Genomic DNA, 21859 nt, shown 5'->3' with positions numbered 1-21859 from the left:
TTTTTTTTTTCTTTTCATTGAGAAAGTGTCATGTTTCAGATTGCCACATTTCAACATTTTGCTACTGGTAAAAAGGGGGGTTGGGAGGGAAGTAGGGGTAACATACACAATAACACCCACACACAAACACACACTTTCTTGCTTGCACGGATATCTCTCTCCAGAAATGGCAAAAAGTGGCCCCATTCACTTCCCGTCCCGGAAAAAAACTGATGCGTAAGTGATTTATGCTAAACATGACTCATCAGAGTTGATGATCCCGTGCAGCATCCAGCCTTCCAGATTTTGACAGTATTTGTCTGCAAGGTGTCAGGACCTGCCCACTCTGACACTTTTCATTGCATTTTAATGTAACAAATAGGGACGAGATGGATGGTCTGAAACAAAAGAGAGAATAAACACCGAAAGAGATGATAAGTCTGCAGACTTATACTGCAGCAGCAAGCACTTTTCTCACTGATGGCCTGGTTATGTGCATGTATTTTCATTCATGTTAATCACTAATATGTGCTGTAGTCTGTTATGTCCAGTAGATGAACAGCAAACATGAGATCTTATCAACTAATAACCTGGCACATTTTGATTAGTTGCAACCTCCTGCCCTTGTGCACACTTACAGTATGGTTCAGTGTGGTGAGCTGAATGTAGACGCCAAGATCTGAACAGTGTCATTCAACCTGATTCACACTCCCACTGCATGATAATGTACTTCTTAAATGTAAAAGGCACCCAACTGTATTACATACTGAAGTTTAGAAAGATTCAACTTAATTCAAAGTCCTCAGACGTATGGCAGCACCAGCCTGGAGACAATCACTTGCCTTTGTTTTGATTCCCTCATGAAATAAAATCCATTACTTCTTTTCTACTGTGCCCAACTTTGTGAAAGCGCTTCAACTAAAACCGAAGATTGTCGCAATCAGTGGCTTTCCAGTTCTCTATTAAATGACTTTAAGGAACCGCTGGTGTGCATGGCTATGGAACCACTTCATTTTGCCCTGGTACAGTGGCAACATGAGGACATAACTGCCCAATCAGAGTTGAGTATGGAGATTATTTGCTCAATGCAAGCATGCAAGTTTCAGCCTTAGACGAGAAACTAGCAATAAGCCAGTGAGCTTTCCTTCGACAGCAGGCATGCACAAAAAGGAATGCTAAAAACCAATAATTTACTCATAGTCTATACACTAGAAGTACTATGGTAGCTGGAAGGCTGTTGTGAGGTTATTAGAGTAGAGTGATATTGCACTGTTGCTGATGAAGAGAAATTTTTGTGCATCCTGAGTGTAGCAACACAATATCCTGTTTTGGGGCAGAGGCATTCAGATGTTGAGGTTTGCTCTCCAACTCTTCCTCCACATCTATCATAGCATTTTGTATTTTCACTTCCTCTTTGGTTATTCTCCTTTTTGGGGCGGAGGATTGTGCTGAAATATGAACCTTTGTGTCTGCAGTGATTGTTTTTATAAGGTCTGTACGTGTAGTTTCTGTGTGGCTTTGTACTAGATGCAAAGGGTCACTCTCACTTTGATGATAAATGGTGTAAAGAATTCATTAAGATGCTGTAACCATAACTGAAGTTACAGTATCATGACTTCATTGTGAACAAACAGTGCTCTGCTGTGCTGTTGCCCACAGACGTAGTAATGGCACTACCCACTTTCAGAGTCCTTACAAGATTACAACTGGAGCCTGCTGTCAAAGCCTTGCGTGCTCCTCAGATTTGTAATTGCATTAGATGAACTCTGCAATTTAGGAGACTTGGCAATCACCAAATGACTGCAAACACAAAACGGGACATTGAATGGATGGCTCTGTACAGCAAGGAGACAAAATACTACAGGCCCCAAGAACATTGTAGGCAATATAGAGTAATAAAAAGATATGTCACATGGCTTGTCCAGGCTGAATCCAGTTAGACTCTGTAAACAGCTCTGCAGTGTCTCTGCCAGCACAAGATGATATGGAAGCTTACTGCAACGCCTTTACCAGCTGCTGTTATTTGATTATTAGCTGAGATTCAGCATCATACCTGCTGCCTCCATTTAACTGCTTTGAAGTGGTCTTGAGTCAAGGCGTTTCTGAGGTTTTGAGCCCTTCAAAAGTCCTTACTTTACAACTCTAGCACCTAAATTGTTTGATGGCTGTTTAAGTGGAAATTAATTCCTACTTCCTCGACTGTTTTTCTTGCTGACCTCGCTTTCTGCAACTACAGCACCGAGTCTCCTGGTATTTTTATCTCACAGATAAGTCAGATAAGATCAGCATAACTTGGCCTTTAACACATACAGTACTTTACAGGATAAGCAGCCTTATTTGACAGAAATGAGAGCTGATCCTCCATAAGATTAATATAAATGTTTGTGGTGAAATCATAACATATGTTTAGCTAGTGCTATATGTTTGAAATAACTTGAGTTTTTTGTTTTGTTTTGTTTTGTTTTTTTTTGTTAAAAAAAATCCAAACTGATGCTCCTCCGTATGCTTTTAGCTGATATTCACTTCATGATGAGGTTGATGCTTTTAATTGAAGGCCAAAGTTTACCCACATTAATATTTACCAACAAGACTAAATACTTCAAAAATCTGGATCTGTGCATCATCTGGAGAACTTGCAGTACATAAAATTATGTAGTTGGACATCAGAGCTCTGCTGTGCCAAAGTAACAGACGTGAGGCATGCAATGAGGGTCATAAAGACAAGCAACGGAAATGGGATGCAGTTCACTCAGGACATGCTGGACTTTAAGCTAAGGTTTACCGATAAGGACGCACATCCTTAGCTTGATTGTTGTAGTAAAAGTTGCACTCCAGTTATACAGGCATTCAGAGGGTTTGCTGGGTAGCAATCATGCTTTAAGGATCCTGCCTTTGCTTTGGATTTTCTTTTCTTCGTCCTTTTTCATCAGTCATGAAGCAGGCGTTTGTTCTGGTGCCAGGTAAGAGTCTTCATAAATATCATTTATCATTGAGGTCGTGTACATTATTTAATGTGCTTGCTGGTTAGATGAGGGTGTAAAGATGAGGGCGACGTCACTTGAGTTGTGCAGTGTCAATGGTGTTTAGAAAACGTGCGTGTGATTGTGGAATGTCTGTACGTGTTTATGTGTTATCTGTAAGCTTTAAGATGTTGGAGCAATGGAAACAGAAAGATTGCCGGTGATGGAAATCAAAGATATGGTCACATTTCCCCCTCAGATTCTTCTCTTCTTATCTCATTTTAATAAACCTCTCTTTACAGTGTTGTTGGTCATTGTGTCCTCTTGTCTTGATGGGGACTTTAACTGCACATCTGGAGAACGTCTTCCAGCTGCGTCCGTCTGTGATTTCAAGACGGACTGTGCAAATGGCACAGACAAGGTGTTTTGTGGTATGTTGACAGTTCAGGAAAACATTGTCAAATTAAGTCTAAGTTAACTTTATTTTTTAACTATGTGTCACCAAACAACATCAGACCTTTTATCAATGTAGTCAAACAAATAGGAGATATAATACAAGTAGTAAAACAAAACAGAATAAACAAAATAACACTTGGAACAAGAATGCTTTTAGGTTATTTCACTAAATCTGTCAATTTCAGTTCTTTCTGACTCCGTTTTTTTTTTTTTTTTTACTCCATGGCCCCCCTCCCCATTAAGGATCGTGTGACTTTGAGCATCACTCCTGTGGTTGGAATGACAGCAGCTCTTCCTCCTACAGCTGGAAACGGCAGATGGCCAACATCACCTCGATACCTGGAGTGGATCATACCACAGGAAGTGCAACGGGTAGATATTAACCTTTAGTCATGTTCCATTTGTGTCACTACTTTGTTGATAATTCATTTAAAATGGAAGATCTAGCATGTGATCATAATCTTATTATTGGATATTTGTCTGCTGGATGCAGGACATGTCATGCATATAGATGATGAACAAAGTGGTTCCACAGCTACACTGGAGTATTCTGTTGAAAAGCAGGCAGCTCTGGGATGCCAGCTCAGGTACTAAAACAATTTGTGCATTTTTTTATGTGTTTTACATGTAGATGTTCTTTTCTGACGCTTCATGTGAATGACTTCGCTTGAATTTGTTGTATGTCCTGTGCTAGCCGTTGCCTGTTTTTGTGATTTGACTCTCAATGTGTTTCAGCTTCTGGTACCATATTTATGATAGCACATCATCATCATCATCATCATCATCATCATCATCATCATCATACTTTGACGTAACAATGGTCAGAGGCACTGATAAGAATCCCGTGCTGCGTTTTTCTAAAATTAAGACAGATGGTTGGGAGAAAGCCACAGCCTTCCTCGGTAATCAGCCAGGAGGATACAAGGTAAGTGAAGTACGCTGAGTGCTCTTAGGCTGTACACAGACATACTTTAGTAATCTAAAACTGTTTACTCAGAGTAGAGGCTGTCAAACTGTGAGGTACAGCGAGTACAGAGGGAGAGACAACCAGTAGTCAGTCATTGTCATTTGGGCCACTGATTCAGCCGCTTTTCCACATACAGCTGCAGCAGTGGCTGTGACACACAGCTCATGCAGGTAAACAAGGTACTTTAAAACCCTTGATACCCAGAACTTATTTCAAAAGTTGTACTCCTTTGCAGTGTCATAACTGAGTCAACTCTGTGCACACGTAGATGACACAGTCCACATATTTTCAGATTCAGATTTGCTCTCTATGAGGATATCATTATGCCATCTGTCCATGGCAAATAAATGTCCATCAATCTGCTTAGAAATCATGGAAGAAGATCATCACATCGCTCAAGATGTCCCACACTGTCGTGAGTTTGTTTGATGGGGGGGCCCCAGAATGTCAGACTTTGAATACCCCTGATCAAGAGGAAGAAGTATGGTCTAATTTTTAAAATAGTTTTAGCATCTGCTGTCTATCTTGACAGAGCTTGAAGCTCTAATTTAATTTAGATTCACAGTGTATGTCTCTAAATTTTTATTGACCCTCTAAATTTTATTGGTTCTTTATCTGCTCTGTTTCCTGTACATACATAAAAACTAATATCCCCCTGGAGCATCAATAAAGCACCTTTGGATTAATTACATAACTTAACATGACTTTAACCTTGTACATACTCCTCAGTAGTGAGTGGAGGGCATGGGGTGGGCACAAGGGGCAGATTTTTCATTTCTTTCACCAGTTTTGCTCCTTTAAAGGTTCAAAAAGAAGGCAAGTCATTTTGGATATTGATGTTCAGAACAAACAGAGTAAAACACTCCCCTTTTCACAGCTGCTGTTGTCATACCAGCTTTCATTTTTGGAAACCAAGGACGTTATGTTGGATGATATCTGCTTTGAGAACTGTGTAGAGGGAGATGTCCCTGCAGGATCAGACCAACTCTCATGTGATTTTGAAAAGGACACCTGTTCATGGTATAATGACTACACTGCCAGCTTTTTGTGGGAAAAAAGTAATCCTTTTAATAATCCACCTGGGGATGGTGAGTATCTCATTGACAGTAAGTAAGAATTTAGCGTTAGCAATTGATTGACCTTGATTAAGGACTTTTTTGTAAAATGTCCCCTGTAAGCACAAAGGCCTCTTAACTTTATTTTCATTTAGGGTCACTCTGCAAGACTCAGTGCTATGAAATAATGCAGGTATTAATATCATTCCAGTGTATAATGTGAATTAGTGGTGCTTACAGTGTTAAATTTGCACAGCCTAATTGCCACATAGTGAGCCTGGAGCCTTCTGCAGCAGTTCCAGCCTTGTAATCAACTCAGCACAGCACATGAGCATGTTCTTTTTATTGTTGTTTATTTTATTGATTGAATCCCCACCAGTTTCTGTCATAGCAGCTGCTAATCTTCCAGAGGTCCACACACTGAAAGATGTCAAAATAGAACCATGAAAGCGAGACAAAAAAGAAGATAAATAAAACAAGCAGCTGATCTTAATGCAGCCCAACCAAATCAATAACAACACAAACCTGTTAATAATAACAATAAATGGTTCAAATAAAGGTAAACAATGTGCCAGATAAGCACAAACACATGACAGCTAATTATTTCAACAGTAGCTAATGAAGACTACTGTGACATCTCAGAGAAAAAGTGTATATTCGGTTATATAATTTGCTTTAGGTACAGTCATTCTCTAATACAAAATGCTGTTGACAAAATATTTTTGATGTCATATATGATTGAATTTGTATTTATTTAGAAAATAAACATTTCTGATTATTTTTGCGCTTTTTCTTTCTTCCTCCGCAGGCTACTACATGCTCGTAAGTGCTGATACGGACACAGATGTCTCATCAGCAGCCAGACTCATCAGCTTCCCTCAACCTGCAGGTCAAGTCATATGTGTGAGCTTCTCGTACTACATATTTGGCAGCAGCATCGGTACGTGGCTCAAGCTACTTTACAGTGCTTTTTAATACCCCAAATTTAGCATTTTGTCTTCAATACACATACATTTCTCAAATGCACAAGTTCCGTGGATATTATTGATGTTGATATTACTGTCAGGTTCGTTGAAGTTTATTGCAAAGCATTCGGGTGAAGATGAGACGGTTGTTTGGATGAGAAGCGGCACTCAGGGAAACAAATGGAGATTTGCTGATCTTACCTTTAACAGTGACAAACCAATCCAGGTATTCTTTTAGCTTCCTTTGTGTATTTTCCTCTGCTGATCACAGCAAAGATTTTCAGAGGATTTTTTAGAATAATAAGACATTTAATTTCCTGTAAAGAACGATATCATATAGAGCAGTTATGAAGACGATGATAGCCAAGAATTTAAGCTGTTTCTCCCTCACTGTTTCTTCCTGCTAATAATGTATTACCGTTTTCTTTTAATTGTTATTGAAGTCTAATAAAGAGTAAGCTTCAATGCACTTGCAGTACATTTGGTTTTGTTTTTCATCAATAAATGTGTTTCATGATAAGGTTAAACTCTTTGCCATCATAAAACCCACAGTTCAATTAATTTGTGTTGTTCTCCAGTTTATTATAGAAGCGGTGTTGGGTGGAGTACAAGGCTACATAGCCATTGATAACATAATGGTGTCCAGCAGTGAGTCTGGCTCTTGTCCAGCTGAGAGGGAGTGCACCTTCCAGGGCTCCCTCTGTGGTCTGTTGCCCCAGCCATCGGCAAACTTCAGCTGGAGCCGGATCACAGGGACGGCCCAGCCAGCCAACTCTTCAGGACCTGCCACAGATCACACTCTGGGGACAGATCAAGGTTTGCTACTCCTTGAGATACAGTCTCAGCAGACTGATGTGCTGTGAATTCTTAATGTCATGTCAGAACCAGAGAGAGGACATGCTTTTGCTCCCTTTATAGCTAAATATAATCACGAGTCATCAGCGTATTGGTTTATCTCATGTCGGTTCTTGGATGTTTGCCCAGGCTTTGAGTTCCTCCAAGCAAAGAAAATGGAAAAACTGGGCTTAGGGCTGACTAGACTACACATTGGGCTCTACTGGTCTGCCTGTTAAGTGTGACATCAGGCACTACCAGTCTCAAATTGGCTCGAGTTTTTAACCTGAAAAACAGATACACTTTACATGAATTCATATATTAAGGATGCATATTTTGAAAAGACAATATTTTTTCTAAAAAGTTATGAATTGCTTATTACCAAGTTGGAGGTTATATTCTTTTATTAGAAAACAACACATCAGTTGAAGGAAGTCTGAGCAACAAAATGAAAAATTGAAAGGACAGTGTTCAAGAGAGATGATGGACTTTGTTTATAAATGTACCCTGTCTTGAAAATGATGCAATAAATGATCAATTTAGTCACTGCTGACAATGGCACGTGATCTCATGCTATTAAAAACAGCATATAAACAAACTTACATACTGTATACAAACACACACTCTCATAGAAAGCCAGCATGCGCATAACTGTCCCTCATGTGTAGGTTATTACCTGAGTGCCCAGTTGTGGAGTCACCCCGTGCGGTCCAGATGTGCAGTGATGACTGCAGTGATGGAGCCCACCCCTCCTGACGGGGAATGTCTGATATTCTGGTACTACATGGAGGGAAGTGAAGTGGGGGAACTAAGCATTTACCTTCAAAGCCCTGACAGCAAGAGACGCTCTGCCAAGCTCTGGACCAGAAGTGGAGATCAGGGGAAGCATTGGAGGCATGGAAGAGTGACGCTTGACAGTCCCGATACCCCCTATCAGGTTTTGTGATTTTTCATCTCTTCAGTTTCATCCTTCTATAACTGCAGCTTTGAAAAGTGCACCATTAATAAAGTTTACTTACTAAAAGGACGTTGCCATTAAACAGATGCATGTGGACATTATATTTTTTACAGTCAATTGTATGTAGTGACATACAATACTGTCATTGTGGCCACATCAATTCAATAACAGTGTAATCACAAAGACAATTGAACGTACTGTTGGTTTTAATTGTTCCTCCTGTCCACACTGGCTGCAAAGAGATCCCCTCTTAAAGCAGTTTCAGTGTAAGTGATGGTACACAAAATCCAAGGTCCTCATTCTGTGCAGAAATTTTGAAGCTAATGTGAAGTTCAGCGCTCTCAGACAAATCAAATGGGTGAAGAGTCAATTTAGTATGAAATACTAACGTATTCCTCTGCTGCAGCTTAGCAAAGACATACGTGGCTGTGGAAACACAACTTTCCCAGTCTTTTGTTGCCCCTGAACCAGCTCGTTGGTTGGAGTCAACCAACTTGCTGACACCAAATTCACTGAAGCTACACAGAAATAACATGGGTCAACTTATAATTTGAGATTTTTCATTCTGATAGGTGACTTTTGAGGCAGTGGTTGGAAATGGACCAAGGAGAGACATTGCCATTGACGATCTCATTGTCCTGAATGGTGCCTGTCCCCCGCCAGGTTAGTGGCTGCTGTAATCTTCAAACTTTAATGTTGGAAAAGAAAACGCATGAAAGATGAAAACGAGTGTGTTTGTGTTTGGGCGAGGGGTTGTACTCAATGTGTGCATGTACAGTATCTCACAAAAGTGAGTACATCCCTCACATTTTTGTTAATGTTTTATATCTTTTCATGGGATAATACTGAAGACATGCCACTTTGATACAATGTTAAGTAGTCAGGGTACAGCTTGTATAACTGTAAATTTGCTGTGCCCTCAAACAAAATAACTCAACACACAGGCATTACTGTCTAAACCGCTGGCAACAAAAGTGAGTACTTTTGTGAGATACTGTATGATTGCAGACTATATGTGTGTCTGGGTCATCCCTTGCAGGTTTTTGTGACTTTGAAATGGACTACTGTGGTTGGGTGAACAATCCTCCAGCAGAGTACGGAGTGGACTGGGACTGGTTCTCAGGTGAGGGTGATGGTCAGCTAGTTCCAGAAAAGGATGCCTCCACAAATTCTGCTTTGGGTAAGTCATCACATATATACAATAACTACTGGCATCATAACGAGTGTGACACTCTGGAGCACTGTTCTTTAGACAGAAGAAGCAGAGACAGATTACTTTAACTTAAAATACAGGTTCACAATGTTTCTAGTCTGTCAGGTGGCACTTCTGGTCAGAGAGCACATCTGGTTGCTACAATCATCCTTCCTGTTCATTCTGGCCATTACTGCTTTAGCTTCATATTAACTTCAAATCGGTGTTTAAATAGATTTTTGCACAGGGCTGTAGATCCTGTACCTCATCATTGACTGACTGACTCTGAATGGCCAGTATGAGCAGGAGGATGATCACAACATGCACAACCTGCTGCAGTGATCGCATGGGCACCTGACTATTTCTTATATGTCAGACTTGAAAAGTGTGAATCTATCCTTTAAATATTATTCAGTCGATCTTTAAATACTTTAATAGGCAAATGTGTAAGATGCTGCTTTTCATTAACTAAAATATCTGTTTCGTGATTACTGGAGTTTTTCAGACTTCAGGTGACTGAATATACTGTAGTCACAATGAATGTGGAGTTATGCACCTGTGCAGGGTGCTGCTGGAAAACAGTTATCCTGGATATTTTATGTTTTTGTCTCGATAGGCCACTTTGCAATTTTCATGCCTGCTAAGTCTGGAAGTGTAGCTCAGCTGGAGAGTGAGACGATGGAGGCAGTAGACCAAGCCTGTCTGGAGTTGTGGCACCACAGCAAGGGCTGGTTAAGCAAAGGTGAGTGCAGTCTTCTCTACTGTGTCAGTAAGCTGTCTTCATCATTATAACATGATTAAATTTGGTTTGAAAGTCAATGTTTTTGACATCTCTTTGAGATAAATTGTAAAGCTATATTTCAATGCATAGTTCATATGGACACATGATAATTTGCTGCAAATGTTGTTTGAGCCGCAGCAAAATGTAAGACAGACGAGAAAAACTTAATATTTCAGTTGGATTTTTTTTTGATTTGCAAATCTCCAGAAAACTACTTTACAGGAGCATCTTTGCTAAGATAGCAACAGCATGGAGAACATGCAAAACACACAGACACATTTAATCAAGGTAGAGTTTAATAGGATGTGAGAACCAGTGATGCTGCATTGCCATTTACTTTTACATGTGTTACATATAGTACATATACATACACATAAAAAGGCTTACAGATACAAAGATGTGAATACCAGCATGAGGTCTTATCTCTGAGAGGTCTTCTGGTGATGCAGTGGTGCTCTGATGTGCCCACTTCATTACAGATCAAACTGTACAATACAAATTCCTAATCGTCTTATCTCTGTGTCTGATTGAATCATCAAGAAGGAGGAACATTCTCAGAACCTGTCAGAAAATGTATATTTCAGTCTTTTGATGAAGAGTTTTGTTGCTTCAGTGCCCACAGTCATTACACTGACAGTGTTTGTGAAGGAGACTGCTGGACTGCGTCCTGTGTGGAATTCAACTGGATACTTGAATGGCACATGGATCCAAGCCAGGGTGGACTACAGTGCATCAGGGCCTCACCAGGTGTCATTTCATACAGTAATAGACCCTGATAAATGCTGCTCTTGAGTAAACCAGTTCTAAATGAACTATCATCCGTCATCACAGATTATTTTACAAGCCCAGTTGCCAAACGAAATGGCAGAAAGTTTCTCCCTGGATGACATCCACATCATGAGGGACAGGTCCTGTGATGACAGTATCCCAACCACCACACCAAACCCTGCAACTGTGACCACCAGTGCTCCTTCCTCCGCCATGGACTGCACTTTTGAGCAAGGTGACACTGTGGATTGTGAATGCATTTCTTTAGTACTCACAAAAATATTGTGGCTGCCTCAGGAGAATTACAAAATGAAACCTCCAGCCACACGATTACTGCAAATCACAGGTTGTTGTTGTAGCTACAGTGGCCTAATTTAGACTTCTCCTGAATATATCTATTGATGTGAACTTCCTTTCGATTGTTTTGTGGATATTTGACTTCTAATCTTTATTTACAGCCTTTATTTATAAGGCAGCAAACTAAAACAGATCATATAAAGATAGAAAATCAGAAGAAAACTGCATTTTCATTTGGATCTTTGCATACTTTCGAGTAAATGGTCAACTGTTTATTTATCCCACTAGCTATGTTGCAAATACAGTATTTTAAGATTTCAGTTTGTCTTGTGTAACAGGGCTGTGTAGTTGGGTCCAGGAGGTCAGTGATGATTTGAACTGGATTCACAGTAGTGGACTTCATGTGGAGCAGCCATGGGATGGACCTCAGTATGATCACACTGTTGGAAATAACCAAGGTATTGAGTACTGATGATACCTTATCATAATCATCATCTGCCAAATTATCATAACCTTAGTAAAAGCACCAACACAAGGAGTAACTGCGAAAAAAAACTTGACCTAAACACATGGAAGGTGGCGAAGGTGGGTTTGTAAAGAGCATCAGTAGTCTGTGTGATCATTGTACTGTCTGTGTGTTTTTGTTCTGTCTGTGAGTTAGTGTAGATACAGAAACACCACCAGAAATGTAATCAATAATTTGCTTATGCCACCTCCTCAAATGTAAAAATTAGTGCTGTCAGAAATATTGCGTTATTAACGCTTTAACGCAAATCAGTTTTAACGGCATCATTTTTTTTATCGCAAGATTAATGTTCTTTGTGAGCTAGTGAACTTGTAGTTTTTTATAAGCTGTGGCCACTGCTAGTAACCTAAGAAAAACTTCAAGAGCTGGTTGTAAACCGGAAACAAAACAATAGGCACGCCCCACACATTTGTTTGGTCTTGCCTGCTTGCTAGCTGTAAGAGAGTAGGCTACTGGTTTGTGTGGATGTCAAGTGCGAAACACTGAATTGGATGTGAACAAGATTCTGAATGGAAAGTTTAGTATCAATAAGTTGCCAGATGGGTTGACTGACAAAATCAGAGTTATCTGTGTGTATTGTTGGTGTGAACTGAATTATCAACATAGCACATCCAGTCTGAAGTGTCACTTGATGGCCAAACACACGGCAAATGCGAATTCTCCACCACCTCCTTGTCAAAACCAGGCGACAATGGATGGCTTTCGACAGAGGCACATGGATGCTATTATGTTCAAAGGAAACTTAAGAAAGGAAATGGTAAAAAACAAACAAAAAAAAAACAGCTCCACTGGTCCCACCTACTGCTCCTACTGTGATTTGCAAGAATCCACCACGCCCGACACAAAACAACCAATCAGAGCCAGAGGAGCATCTGAGGGAGTGTCTGACATCTGTCAATCACTACTCAGACAAGCTGCGAACCGCCCCCTCCCTCCGCTCATGCTGCCGGCTGCCGCTCAGTCAAACATCTCTGTGAGCGACGTCAGGAAGCTAGTGAAAGCTATGGCGGAGCAACAGTCACCTGCAAAGGAGAAACTGCCCATACTGCCGCTGCCAACAACAGCATATATGGCTAAGACAACAAATAACCATAAAGCTAACATGGTAATTGTTGCAGTAACACTCCACAGCGCATACTGTGTATTAGCGACTGTGATGTAGCCGCTGGGCAGAGTTTGCTTGTTTCTAACATTACTGGTTGTCACGGCAGCTGTGCAGACACCGCAGGAAGGAGGGGCTTGGAGGCAGGGCATGAGTGTAGCGGAGAGGGAGGGGAGTGACATGAAACTTGTGTTGGTTCAAATTTTCAGGCTAAGTCTGCTCTCTTCTCGGCCTTACCTACTGCAGCTTTAAGAGACTAAAATGATCAACAATGAAATCAAATTTGTAACAGATAATGAAAATAATAGCTGCTGCCCCTCACATTATCAGTTTTGTATTGCTGTTCCAAACCATATAAAGTTGGCTTATACTGCAGATGTCAGTATTAAGAAAACTAACTACAGCTGAGTTGAATAGAGGCACTGCCTCACCTCTAGTGTTGTGTTGTGTTCAGTGACTTGTCTGGCAGTGTCTCTGTTTTCTTTGTCTTCAAAGGTTTCTTCTTACTGTTGAATGGATCTGGATCGAAGGATCGGGAGAGAGCAGTGGTCTCTGTTCCTGTTAGTACTCGTACGTCACATATCTGTGTCGGATTCTGGTACCACATGCTCGGACCTTCAGTATCCACCCTGGATCTGCTGGTTGAGACAGTATGTATCTCAGTTCATACTATTTCAAACCATCTGTTACAGGCTGCGCTTGCCTCATTTTTCAGTTATAAATGACTTTCTGTGTCCTAGAAATCTTCTGAAGAGTTAATCTGGACTCGCCGTGGGACTCAGGATCCAGAATGGATTAATGCACAAGTAACCATCAGCAAGAACAACACAATGCAGGTAAATTTTAACTCAACCACTTATTTATGCTTGCACTAAGTGCGGATATCAATATTTAAGAGTTAAAAAAAATCTGATGTGCTGAATGTGTTTGTCCACAGGTAATGTTCACTGGCCATAGAAACACAAACAGTGAAGGATTCATTGCCCTTGATGACATTACAGTGAGGGACGGGGCCTGCAGTAATCAGGGTACACACACTCACACAGACCCACCATTACCTGATGTTCACAGGAAGTCAAACCATACTTGAGATTATTACAATTTAACTTTTTCCATCTCTAACTTTTTTTTTTTTTTAAACACCATTTCAGACGTGTGTGGATTCGAATCCAGCTTGTGTGACTTTGAGAACGACGTCAGTCACAGTGGTCGCTGGGTTCGTGAGAGAGGGACAGAATATGAGGTCGATCACACCTATGGGACTGAAAATGGTGAGCAGAAAACTGTCGTTGTGCCAACCAACTTCCTGCTGAGAATACATGATTAAAAGAGCAGAGCAATCGTGGTCCCACCACAACCGAATGAAGATTATAATGAAAGTCAGTCAGTAGTCATGAACTGAACCTGGGGGCTGTGTCACAACATGAAACATTTTCTGACTTGTGCTTCTTTTTTGTCAAAGATTGGATAGCTTTATGTGTATGTCTCCAAAAGGATGTTCATGAAACAATGATTGTTTAGGAGCCCACGATTGGTGCTCACGATTATTTGAGCTGACCGCAATGATTTCGCATAATCCTGAGAATGTGTCCACCTGTAAAACCTGCAACCTCGTCCCTCTGGCGGTCCAAAGCTCCTGTGCTAGAAATGTAAATGCAAACATTCCCCCGGTAGTCTGGCTAGCTGCACAGCTAACTAGCTAATGGCAGCAACAGTCATAAAGGGAATACAGTTAGCAGCAGTTAGCGGTTACTTTAGTGATATTCCGCCATGTATGTCTTTGGAGTATGAATTCAATAGGAGGTCGTTTCTTACATATTGCATCTTTTAAAGCAGAATATACAGAGCAAATTGAGCAAAAACATTAAAACCTGGCTGCATTTGAAGCAGCTCTAACTCACTCCTTGCTGTAGGTTTCTACACAACTGTGATGAAATCAAACTCAACGGAGACTGAAGTAGCTCAGCTACTCACACCTGAGTTTACCTCACCTACAGAGATATGTGTACGCTTCTGGTGAGTCCAGTCCTGCCAGCACACATTTATACGCTGTTGTTTGGTGCCGTTTTTAATGTTTGTGTATCTCCTATATTTCTTCAGGTACTGGTTTCCTGCGGGGTCTTCTGACATCCTTGCTGTGCATGTGCTACGGAGTGAAGAGCTGGGTCATGCACTTTGGCAGAGATCTGGAGAGGCCTCTTTAGGCTGGGAGGTGGCAGAGGTCACTGTGTCTTCCCCTCCAAAATTCCGTGTAAGCTGTTTTTTACAGTGCACCTTGTCTTCACTCTCTCTGCCAAACAAACTGTCTCCTTTGTAGTGAGAAATCAAACTGCTTGCTTTTCATTCATTGTTAGGCAGCTTCCTATAAAAATGCTTCATGTCTTTCACCAGGTGGCGTTTAAGGCAGTTCATGTACCAGGCACTAATTCTACAGTGAGATTAGATGATATTTCTATGAGGAGTGGGGGCTGCAGTCCTCCCGGCAGCTGTGACTTTGAGTCCGGACAGTGCACCTGGGTCAACATCCCCAAAGAAGATGGACATGACTGGGTGCTGGCCCGTGGGGGCTTCCAGGGTCCACCAACAGACCACACCACTCAGACCCCTGAGGGTACAACCTTATATATACTTCTGTATAATAAAATAAACATGAATGTGCCACTGGGGTAGAAATCCTAGATATCCCACTCATAGGGAAGGATGTCCCCATTATATGTATGACTGAGCCCCAGTAAAATAATCTTTCAAGACAAACAAATCAACAAAGAAGTCTTGACAATGTACCCAACAGCATCTTAGGAGTACAAGTAGTGAATTTGTTGGTAATGATTTAAATTCTGGTGGATGACTGTAAAGCTGCACTAATCATTATTTTATGTTAAAAGGTCAAATGACTATGTGAAAGAGGGGTAATGACAAACCCATAAAGGATTGTCACCCAAACCCAAATGTAAGTTCATTCCAGCAATTCATCAAGTGACCAGAAACACGACCGCAAATGCTCCAAACGATGCTCCATATCCACACATTCACCAGAATAACTTTAAGCTGAAGTTAAACTTAAGTTGTTTACAGCTTGTTACACAGCCCCCAAGTGGCCAAAACAAACAAATTATTGCTGCTGTAAAATTCCACCTTCAGCTGTGACAGCACCTTTAAGGGTGCCAATAACTGGGGGGCACAAAACGATGAGAGGTATTATTTTAATTTGTTGAAAATACAACTCCAGCACAATGAATGTGACCAAAGTCAAGGACACTATTCATGCATCAAGACACAGATCACATCTTTGTTTCTCATTTGACAATGTGACAAACCTCATGAATAGAAAGTTCGCTGACGAATTGGCTCAACAGTTGCAAATGTTGCAGTTTATGAGGTGTGAGCCACTGTAGTTGCTGTTTAACTGACACTGACTGTTACTGATTAACTTCTCTTTTTATCCCTGACTTATGTCCTGTTGCTGACATCCTCCTCCTTGTGCCACAGTTTTGTTATTTCAGTTCGTAGAGCTTCAGTCATTAAAAATGAACATCTTTCTCTAATTAACATTGACGACATTGCTTTCACAACTGATTGTTTGCAATGAAAGTGAGAAGTCTGTAATTTGATCCGTATCCTCATTTTTGCATTCAGGTTGGTTCTTGTTGAGCTCGTCATTCACCGGAGCGACAGCAGTGTAGCACAGGTATTGTCAGAATGGATCCAACCGAAAGATGCCACCTCCTGTCTCACCTTATGGTACCGTATGAACAACAGGTCAGCAAAAGAGAAGTTACAAATCACCACCATTTTCACACCATACAGTATGTGACAATGCAGAGGATGCACTTTATCCTCTTAAGTTTCCTCATTGACTTCCTCAGGAAGTGTGCACAAATGTCATTTAGGCATGAATCACCTGCTCCACTGCGTGCAAGACGAAGAATGTTCTGTGGCAGAGTTCACTTTTTGCATAAACCTGTAGTATGAAAAAGACCTCAGATCAGTTTTTACCAAAAAAACAGGCAAGAACCTGACATTAGGATCCATGCAGAGTCTAATCCACAATGAAACAAAAACATGACATTTGTCTGTTGTTTGACAGCGACTCGGGCACATTGAAAGTGCACATGCGATCAGGGCCCTCTGAGGAGGATCTGATGTTCAACAGTGACAGCAGCGGACACGACTGGACCAGGTTCTCTCAGTCTGTCGAGAGGAATGAACCTTTCCAGGTAACCCAAAACAGGCTCTGTGCTAGAACTAATGATAATAACAGCAAGATATATAATATTCATTGATACTCTTAATGATCTCATGTTCAGCTGCTGATCGAAGCAGAAGCTAACAACATAGGATTTATTGCTATTGATGACATCAGTGTCACACCAGGCCTTTGTCAAGGTACTGACAATGTTTTTGTTTCTATAGTTTATTAAAACTACACATCAAATGTGTTTGATGCAAATGAAATAAATAATAAATAAAGCCATTTTCTTTATCTTGTAGTAAATGAAACAAGTTTGGGTTTTGTGGGATGTTCTTTTGAAAATGGCACATGTGACTGGGAGGACATCAGTGTTGGCCAGTCTCAGTGGATGAGAGGAAGGAATACATCTGAGACCTCCGGACCGTCTGTGGACCACACAGTGGGCACTGAACTGGGTGAGCCTACACACTAACCCCTCTTATACTGCCTTCATTAATGACGGGATATGTTCCGAACATCCTGACTGTGTTACAGCTGTGCAGAGCACAGTGACTGATCACAGTGACTCTCTCAGGCTATACAGATTCCAATCCATGGCTTTCCTCTTGTCTTGGCAGCAATAGAAGTCAGAGGTTGCCAGAATTGTTGCAGCTCCACTGCAATCAAATAAATACAACAGCAAAAGCAATCTGTGTGCATAGAATGCTCAAATTACCCTTCATTATTACAACCCACTTTTAAGATGGAAGCAACAAGAGTTCATTTTTCTTCATCTTGTTTCCAATATTGATCATAAAAAGATGTTTTAGGAATTATAATAAGGTGCCTTTTGCAAAGGCTAAAAGAAGCTGAATATGGAAGTGAGATTCCTCTTCTGTTTCCCCTTTTACAATAAGTATGGTACCACTGCTGTCTATGGGTAGTGTTACCCACAGTTTCTACATCCCCATCCTTGTTTTGCCCACGCTTGGGCTTCCTTGATTTTAAAGCTAATGCTAAACATGAAATCTGCTCCTCTGTGTTTTGGTATTGAATTATGCTCTCAGTTCAACTGCCATCACACCTAATATTATAATGCAAATTTTTATTCAGCACCACCATCCGTAAGCACCACATGTCCTTATGTTGACTAAATCTCTGAAAAAGGCTTTAAAGAAGGGGGTAAATCCACAAATTATGGTGCTTCCGAACCAAAATAATCAGTCCCTCAGAGCACAACAAGAAGAAAAGCACAAAAGACACCTGCATTTATACTAATCTCCATTTCAGGTTTGTTATGTTCAAGCTGCTCTTGATAAAACCTCCAGCCTCTGCTTTTCCACTCTGTCTCAATATTTTCTGCCACCATAGTTTTGCACTGCTGGCTGTGTATAGAAAGAATAAAGAGCAATGCTTTGGGTTTTCCTGGGGTTCTTATCTGATTCTTCCAGGTTGGTACATGGCCGTGAAGTCTGACCGAGGAGATCAGGTGAGCCCTGCTTCCATGCAGAGTCCCACCATGACACAGGCCAGCACCACCTGCACACTACACTTCTACTACAACATGTTTGGAGACGGTATGTTTTACATGTGAAAGCGTATGTGTGCAGCCATTAAAATCACATGCTCTTGCTCCCTTTATACATATACGTAGCATGAATGTTTCTGCATCCTCTTTACAGACTCGGAGGAGCTGACTGTGGTGCTAAAGGAGGGTTCTACGACCTCCATGCTGTGGTGGCTCTCTGGTAACCGTGGAGATTTGTGGCATCACGGTGAGGTAACAGTCGGTCGAGTGCCTCAGGACTTCACCATCCTGTTTGAAGCCTCCAGGACCTTCATCAAGCCTGGACACATCGCCATTGATGACATAGATTTCACCAACTGCAGCCTGCCTGGTAGACTACCGCTCACCCTGCAAACTTCAGCATGTTTTTTGCAGCTGGCCCTCTTTTTAAAGCTGATTTACATTCATGAAATATTTTTGGTGTCTTTATCAGAGCCCCAGCCGTTCTGTCCAGAGAATATGTTCTTGTGCAACAACAGTGTATGTGTAGAGCACAGCCGAGTGTGTGACTTCAGCGATGACTGTGGCGACTGGACTGATGAGAACAGCTGCGGTGAGCGATCACAAGTGTTGACTGGTTGAACATGTTACTGAATGCACTGTTGCAGTAAATTCATATATGCAATGTCCCTGCACACAAAACTGCCGCTCCCAGTGTACTTCCCCTAGTCCTGAACATTGTTTCATAATTTCCCTTAAAAACGGTATGTGTTAAGAAAATTTTGATATTTTGCTGTTGGGTAATTTATCATTCAAGGTTTTTTCACAATAATGTCATTCCTGATTCATATGATTTATGCTTGTGAAAACATAATAGTATGCAATCCTACTTACTCCTGTATTACACACTTGTTGAGCTGCAACAATTAGTCCATTAATTGATTAATCAAATCGAAAGTGAAAGAAAATTAATCAAAGTATTTTTTCTGATCGTATAAGTAATTTTTCAAACAAAAATGATGGAAAACATCTACTGGTTTCAGCTGCTCACATTAGAGAAATAGCTGCATTTGTTCATTTTATAGTAGAATAAATTGAAAATCTTTGGATTTTGAACTGTTGGTTGGACACAAAATATGTTTTCTGCTGTTTTGTAGACTGACCGATCAATTGTTTAATCATGAAAATAATCAGCAGATTAGTTGTTAATTAAAATAACTACACATTGCCAGTTAATGTTCTTGGTTAGTAGTTTGTAACTCATCTGTCTCTTGCTGCCTGTTACCTGATAACCATTACAATGTAGAGCAACATGGTGTCATGGAGCGTTGCAGCTTTGAGCAAGGCCTGTGTTCCTGGGCGGAAAGTTCTGTGGACTCACCTGGAGCAGAGTGGACACGTGAGAAGGGACAGGATGCCTGGCCCAAAAGTGGGCCTCCCAGGGATCACACCGAAAACTCTGCAGCAGGTATCAGACTCTCTGAGCTGCTTGACTTAGAATAGCTTTGCTCAGCAGGTGGTTGATGTCCTCTCATTGAGATTCTTCTGTAATCAGTAATGCTATACTACCACCCTCCAGTAAATTACCTAAATCCCTCATACAGGTCACTATGTCATTCCTGGGATTCACCTGACTGCGAAAAGCCATACGTCAGAGATTCTCTCCAGAACTTTATTACCCTCCTCCAACTGCACTGTGAGTATACGTACTTGCACATAGCATATGCCATTTCAGAGTCTTCTTATACTTCTTATACTGTGCGTTGCATGTAAAAAAATTCAAGACAATTCAGCTCTGGCAGCAGGCGGCTGTGTGCCTCATGTGAGTCTCATGAGATTGTTGCTCTGCCTGTCAGAAACCAAAGTGTTGCATTCACATTTGTAACACGATGAATGATGGTGCTGGATGAAAAGTGAAGGGAACACCAAAGTTATCACCTTCTTTTCTGTACATTGCTTCACTGTGATGACTCTGACTGTATCCATGTAGATGAGATTCTTCTTCTTCAGCCTGGATGATGCTGCAGCCACACTGACAGCTCAGTCCAGGACGCTACCGTCTGGTAGTGACGACGCTGTGTTATGGCGCCGGGAAAACTCACAGAACTACAGCTGGCAGAGAGCAGAGGTCACGTTCTCTTCCTCAGACAGCAGCAAGGTCAGTGAGGACAGAGAGCTTCAGTTAGCCAGAGCCTTATTTCTGAAAATGTTCTCACTCTGTCATGCAAAGAGAACAGGAAAGCTGCTCTGATCAGTTTTTTAATGTGAATAGTGGGTGAAGTGACTACATGTCATGTGAAAGGTGTTGCTCATAGTGACAAATTCACAGAGGACTACAGTATTAGCCAACTCCGTGCTACCTGCTCAGCACCAAGCGACAGTTGTTTTCTTCCCTTCTCAGATTGTCTTCAGATATGAGCAAGGTGATGGTCCGAGAGGTCTTGTTGCACTGGATGACATCTCTTTCTCCAGGGAGTGTGTCTTTGACCCTGATAACAACGAACTGCCTGACACATCACCCACCTCTGCCCCGCCTACACCCTCTAACACACCCACGTCTCCAGCCACACCCTCTAACACACCTACATCTCCAGCCACACCCTCTAACACACCTACATCTCCAGCCACACCCTCTAACACACCCACATCTCCAGCCACGCCCTCTAACACACCCACATCTCCAGCCACGCCCTCTAACACACCTACATCTCCAGCCACGCCCTCCACCTCAACTGCACCAGTCTCCCCCTGTCAGGTAAACTACATGTCTTAACAAGCTCATGGCCGCAAAAGCAATTCTGTGCAACATAAAGTATTTCATAAAACAACCCGGTAAACCTGCTGAAAATAATCCATAGCTACTTTCCTCTTTCTTTGGTGTTGCAGGATAATGAGTTTTTCTGTTGGCGGTCAGCCAGAAAAGTGTGCATTGTGGCAGCCTTACAGTGTGATTATCGTCCAGACTGCCCCCAGGGGGAGGACGAGGATGGCTGTGGTGAGCTGCGGGTTGCATTCACGTTTTCCATCTAAAACAAGCTGGAGAGACCTGCAGTGCAAGTGCTTTGACTTTTCTGTGTTAGCAGTGCACAGCATCTTACAATAACAATTATATGTTTGCACAGGCGCATTCATTAGCAAGATACTAGATACTGAAGCAGGGTGTTGACTGTCTCAATCTGTTATGTTGGAGAGAAAGAGATAAGTTGAACATGAGGGGCAAAATGACACCAAACTAGTCATGTGATCATTGATTGAGAAAGACGTTGTGTGCCAGATAGTGTCAATAGAAAATTATTATACAGCTGTCTGACCTTTGACATGTTGACTTATTATATAAAATG

The 21859-nt window shown here is 41.4% G+C and overlaps 1 protein-coding gene across 1 annotated transcript; it reads left to right on the top strand.

The window, feature by feature from the left end:
* The first annotated feature begins 2911 nt into the window (after nucleotides 1–2911).
* LOC139338774 (MAM and LDL-receptor class A domain-containing protein 1) lies at nucleotides 2912–19160 on the top strand. The gene is made up of 27 exons (XM_070974036.1): nucleotides 2912–2939; nucleotides 3242–3370; nucleotides 3639–3767; nucleotides 3889–3982; nucleotides 4131–4320; nucleotides 6961–7198; nucleotides 7885–8153; nucleotides 8747–8837; nucleotides 9214–9354; nucleotides 9983–10108; nucleotides 10761–10894; nucleotides 10979–11150; nucleotides 11551–11670; nucleotides 13336–13490; nucleotides 13581–13676; nucleotides 13778–13868; nucleotides 13992–14111; nucleotides 14754–14856; nucleotides 14941–15091; nucleotides 15232–15451; nucleotides 16330–16342; nucleotides 16477–16599; nucleotides 16928–17057; nucleotides 17148–17226; nucleotides 18463–18588; nucleotides 18694–18909; nucleotides 19012–19160. The coding sequence occupies exons 1-27, from the start codon at nucleotides 2912–2914 to the stop codon at nucleotides 19158–19160; spliced, it is 3633 nt and encodes a 1210-aa protein (XP_070830137.1).
* The last annotated feature ends 2699 nt before the right edge of the window (nucleotides 19161–21859 follow it).

Source organism: Chaetodon trifascialis, chromosome 11 (assembly GCF_039877785.1).
Source record: "Chaetodon trifascialis isolate fChaTrf1 chromosome 11, fChaTrf1.hap1, whole genome shotgun sequence".
NCBI classification, from domain to species: Eukaryota; Metazoa; Chordata; class Actinopteri; order Chaetodontiformes; family Chaetodontidae; genus Chaetodon; species Chaetodon trifascialis.
Note: the sequence above shows the minus strand (reverse complement) of the source record. Positions and strands in the feature narration are given on the sequence as shown.

What these genes read in the sequence shown, in the direction of transcription:
- LOC139338774 (XM_070974036.1), top strand. Translation starts at nt 2,912, where the DNA reads ATGAAGCAGGCGTTTGTTCTGGTGCCAG. An exon ending in CAAGGGCTGGTTAAGCAAAG is followed by an intron (nt 10,109 to 10,760) that starts GTGAGTGCAGTC and finishes TTGTTGCTTCAG; the next exon opens with TGCCCACAGTCATTACACTG. An exon ending in GTGCATCAGGGCCTCACCAG is followed by an intron (nt 10,895 to 10,978) that starts GTGTCATTTCAT and finishes CCGTCATCACAG; the next exon opens with ATTATTTTACAAGCCCAGTT.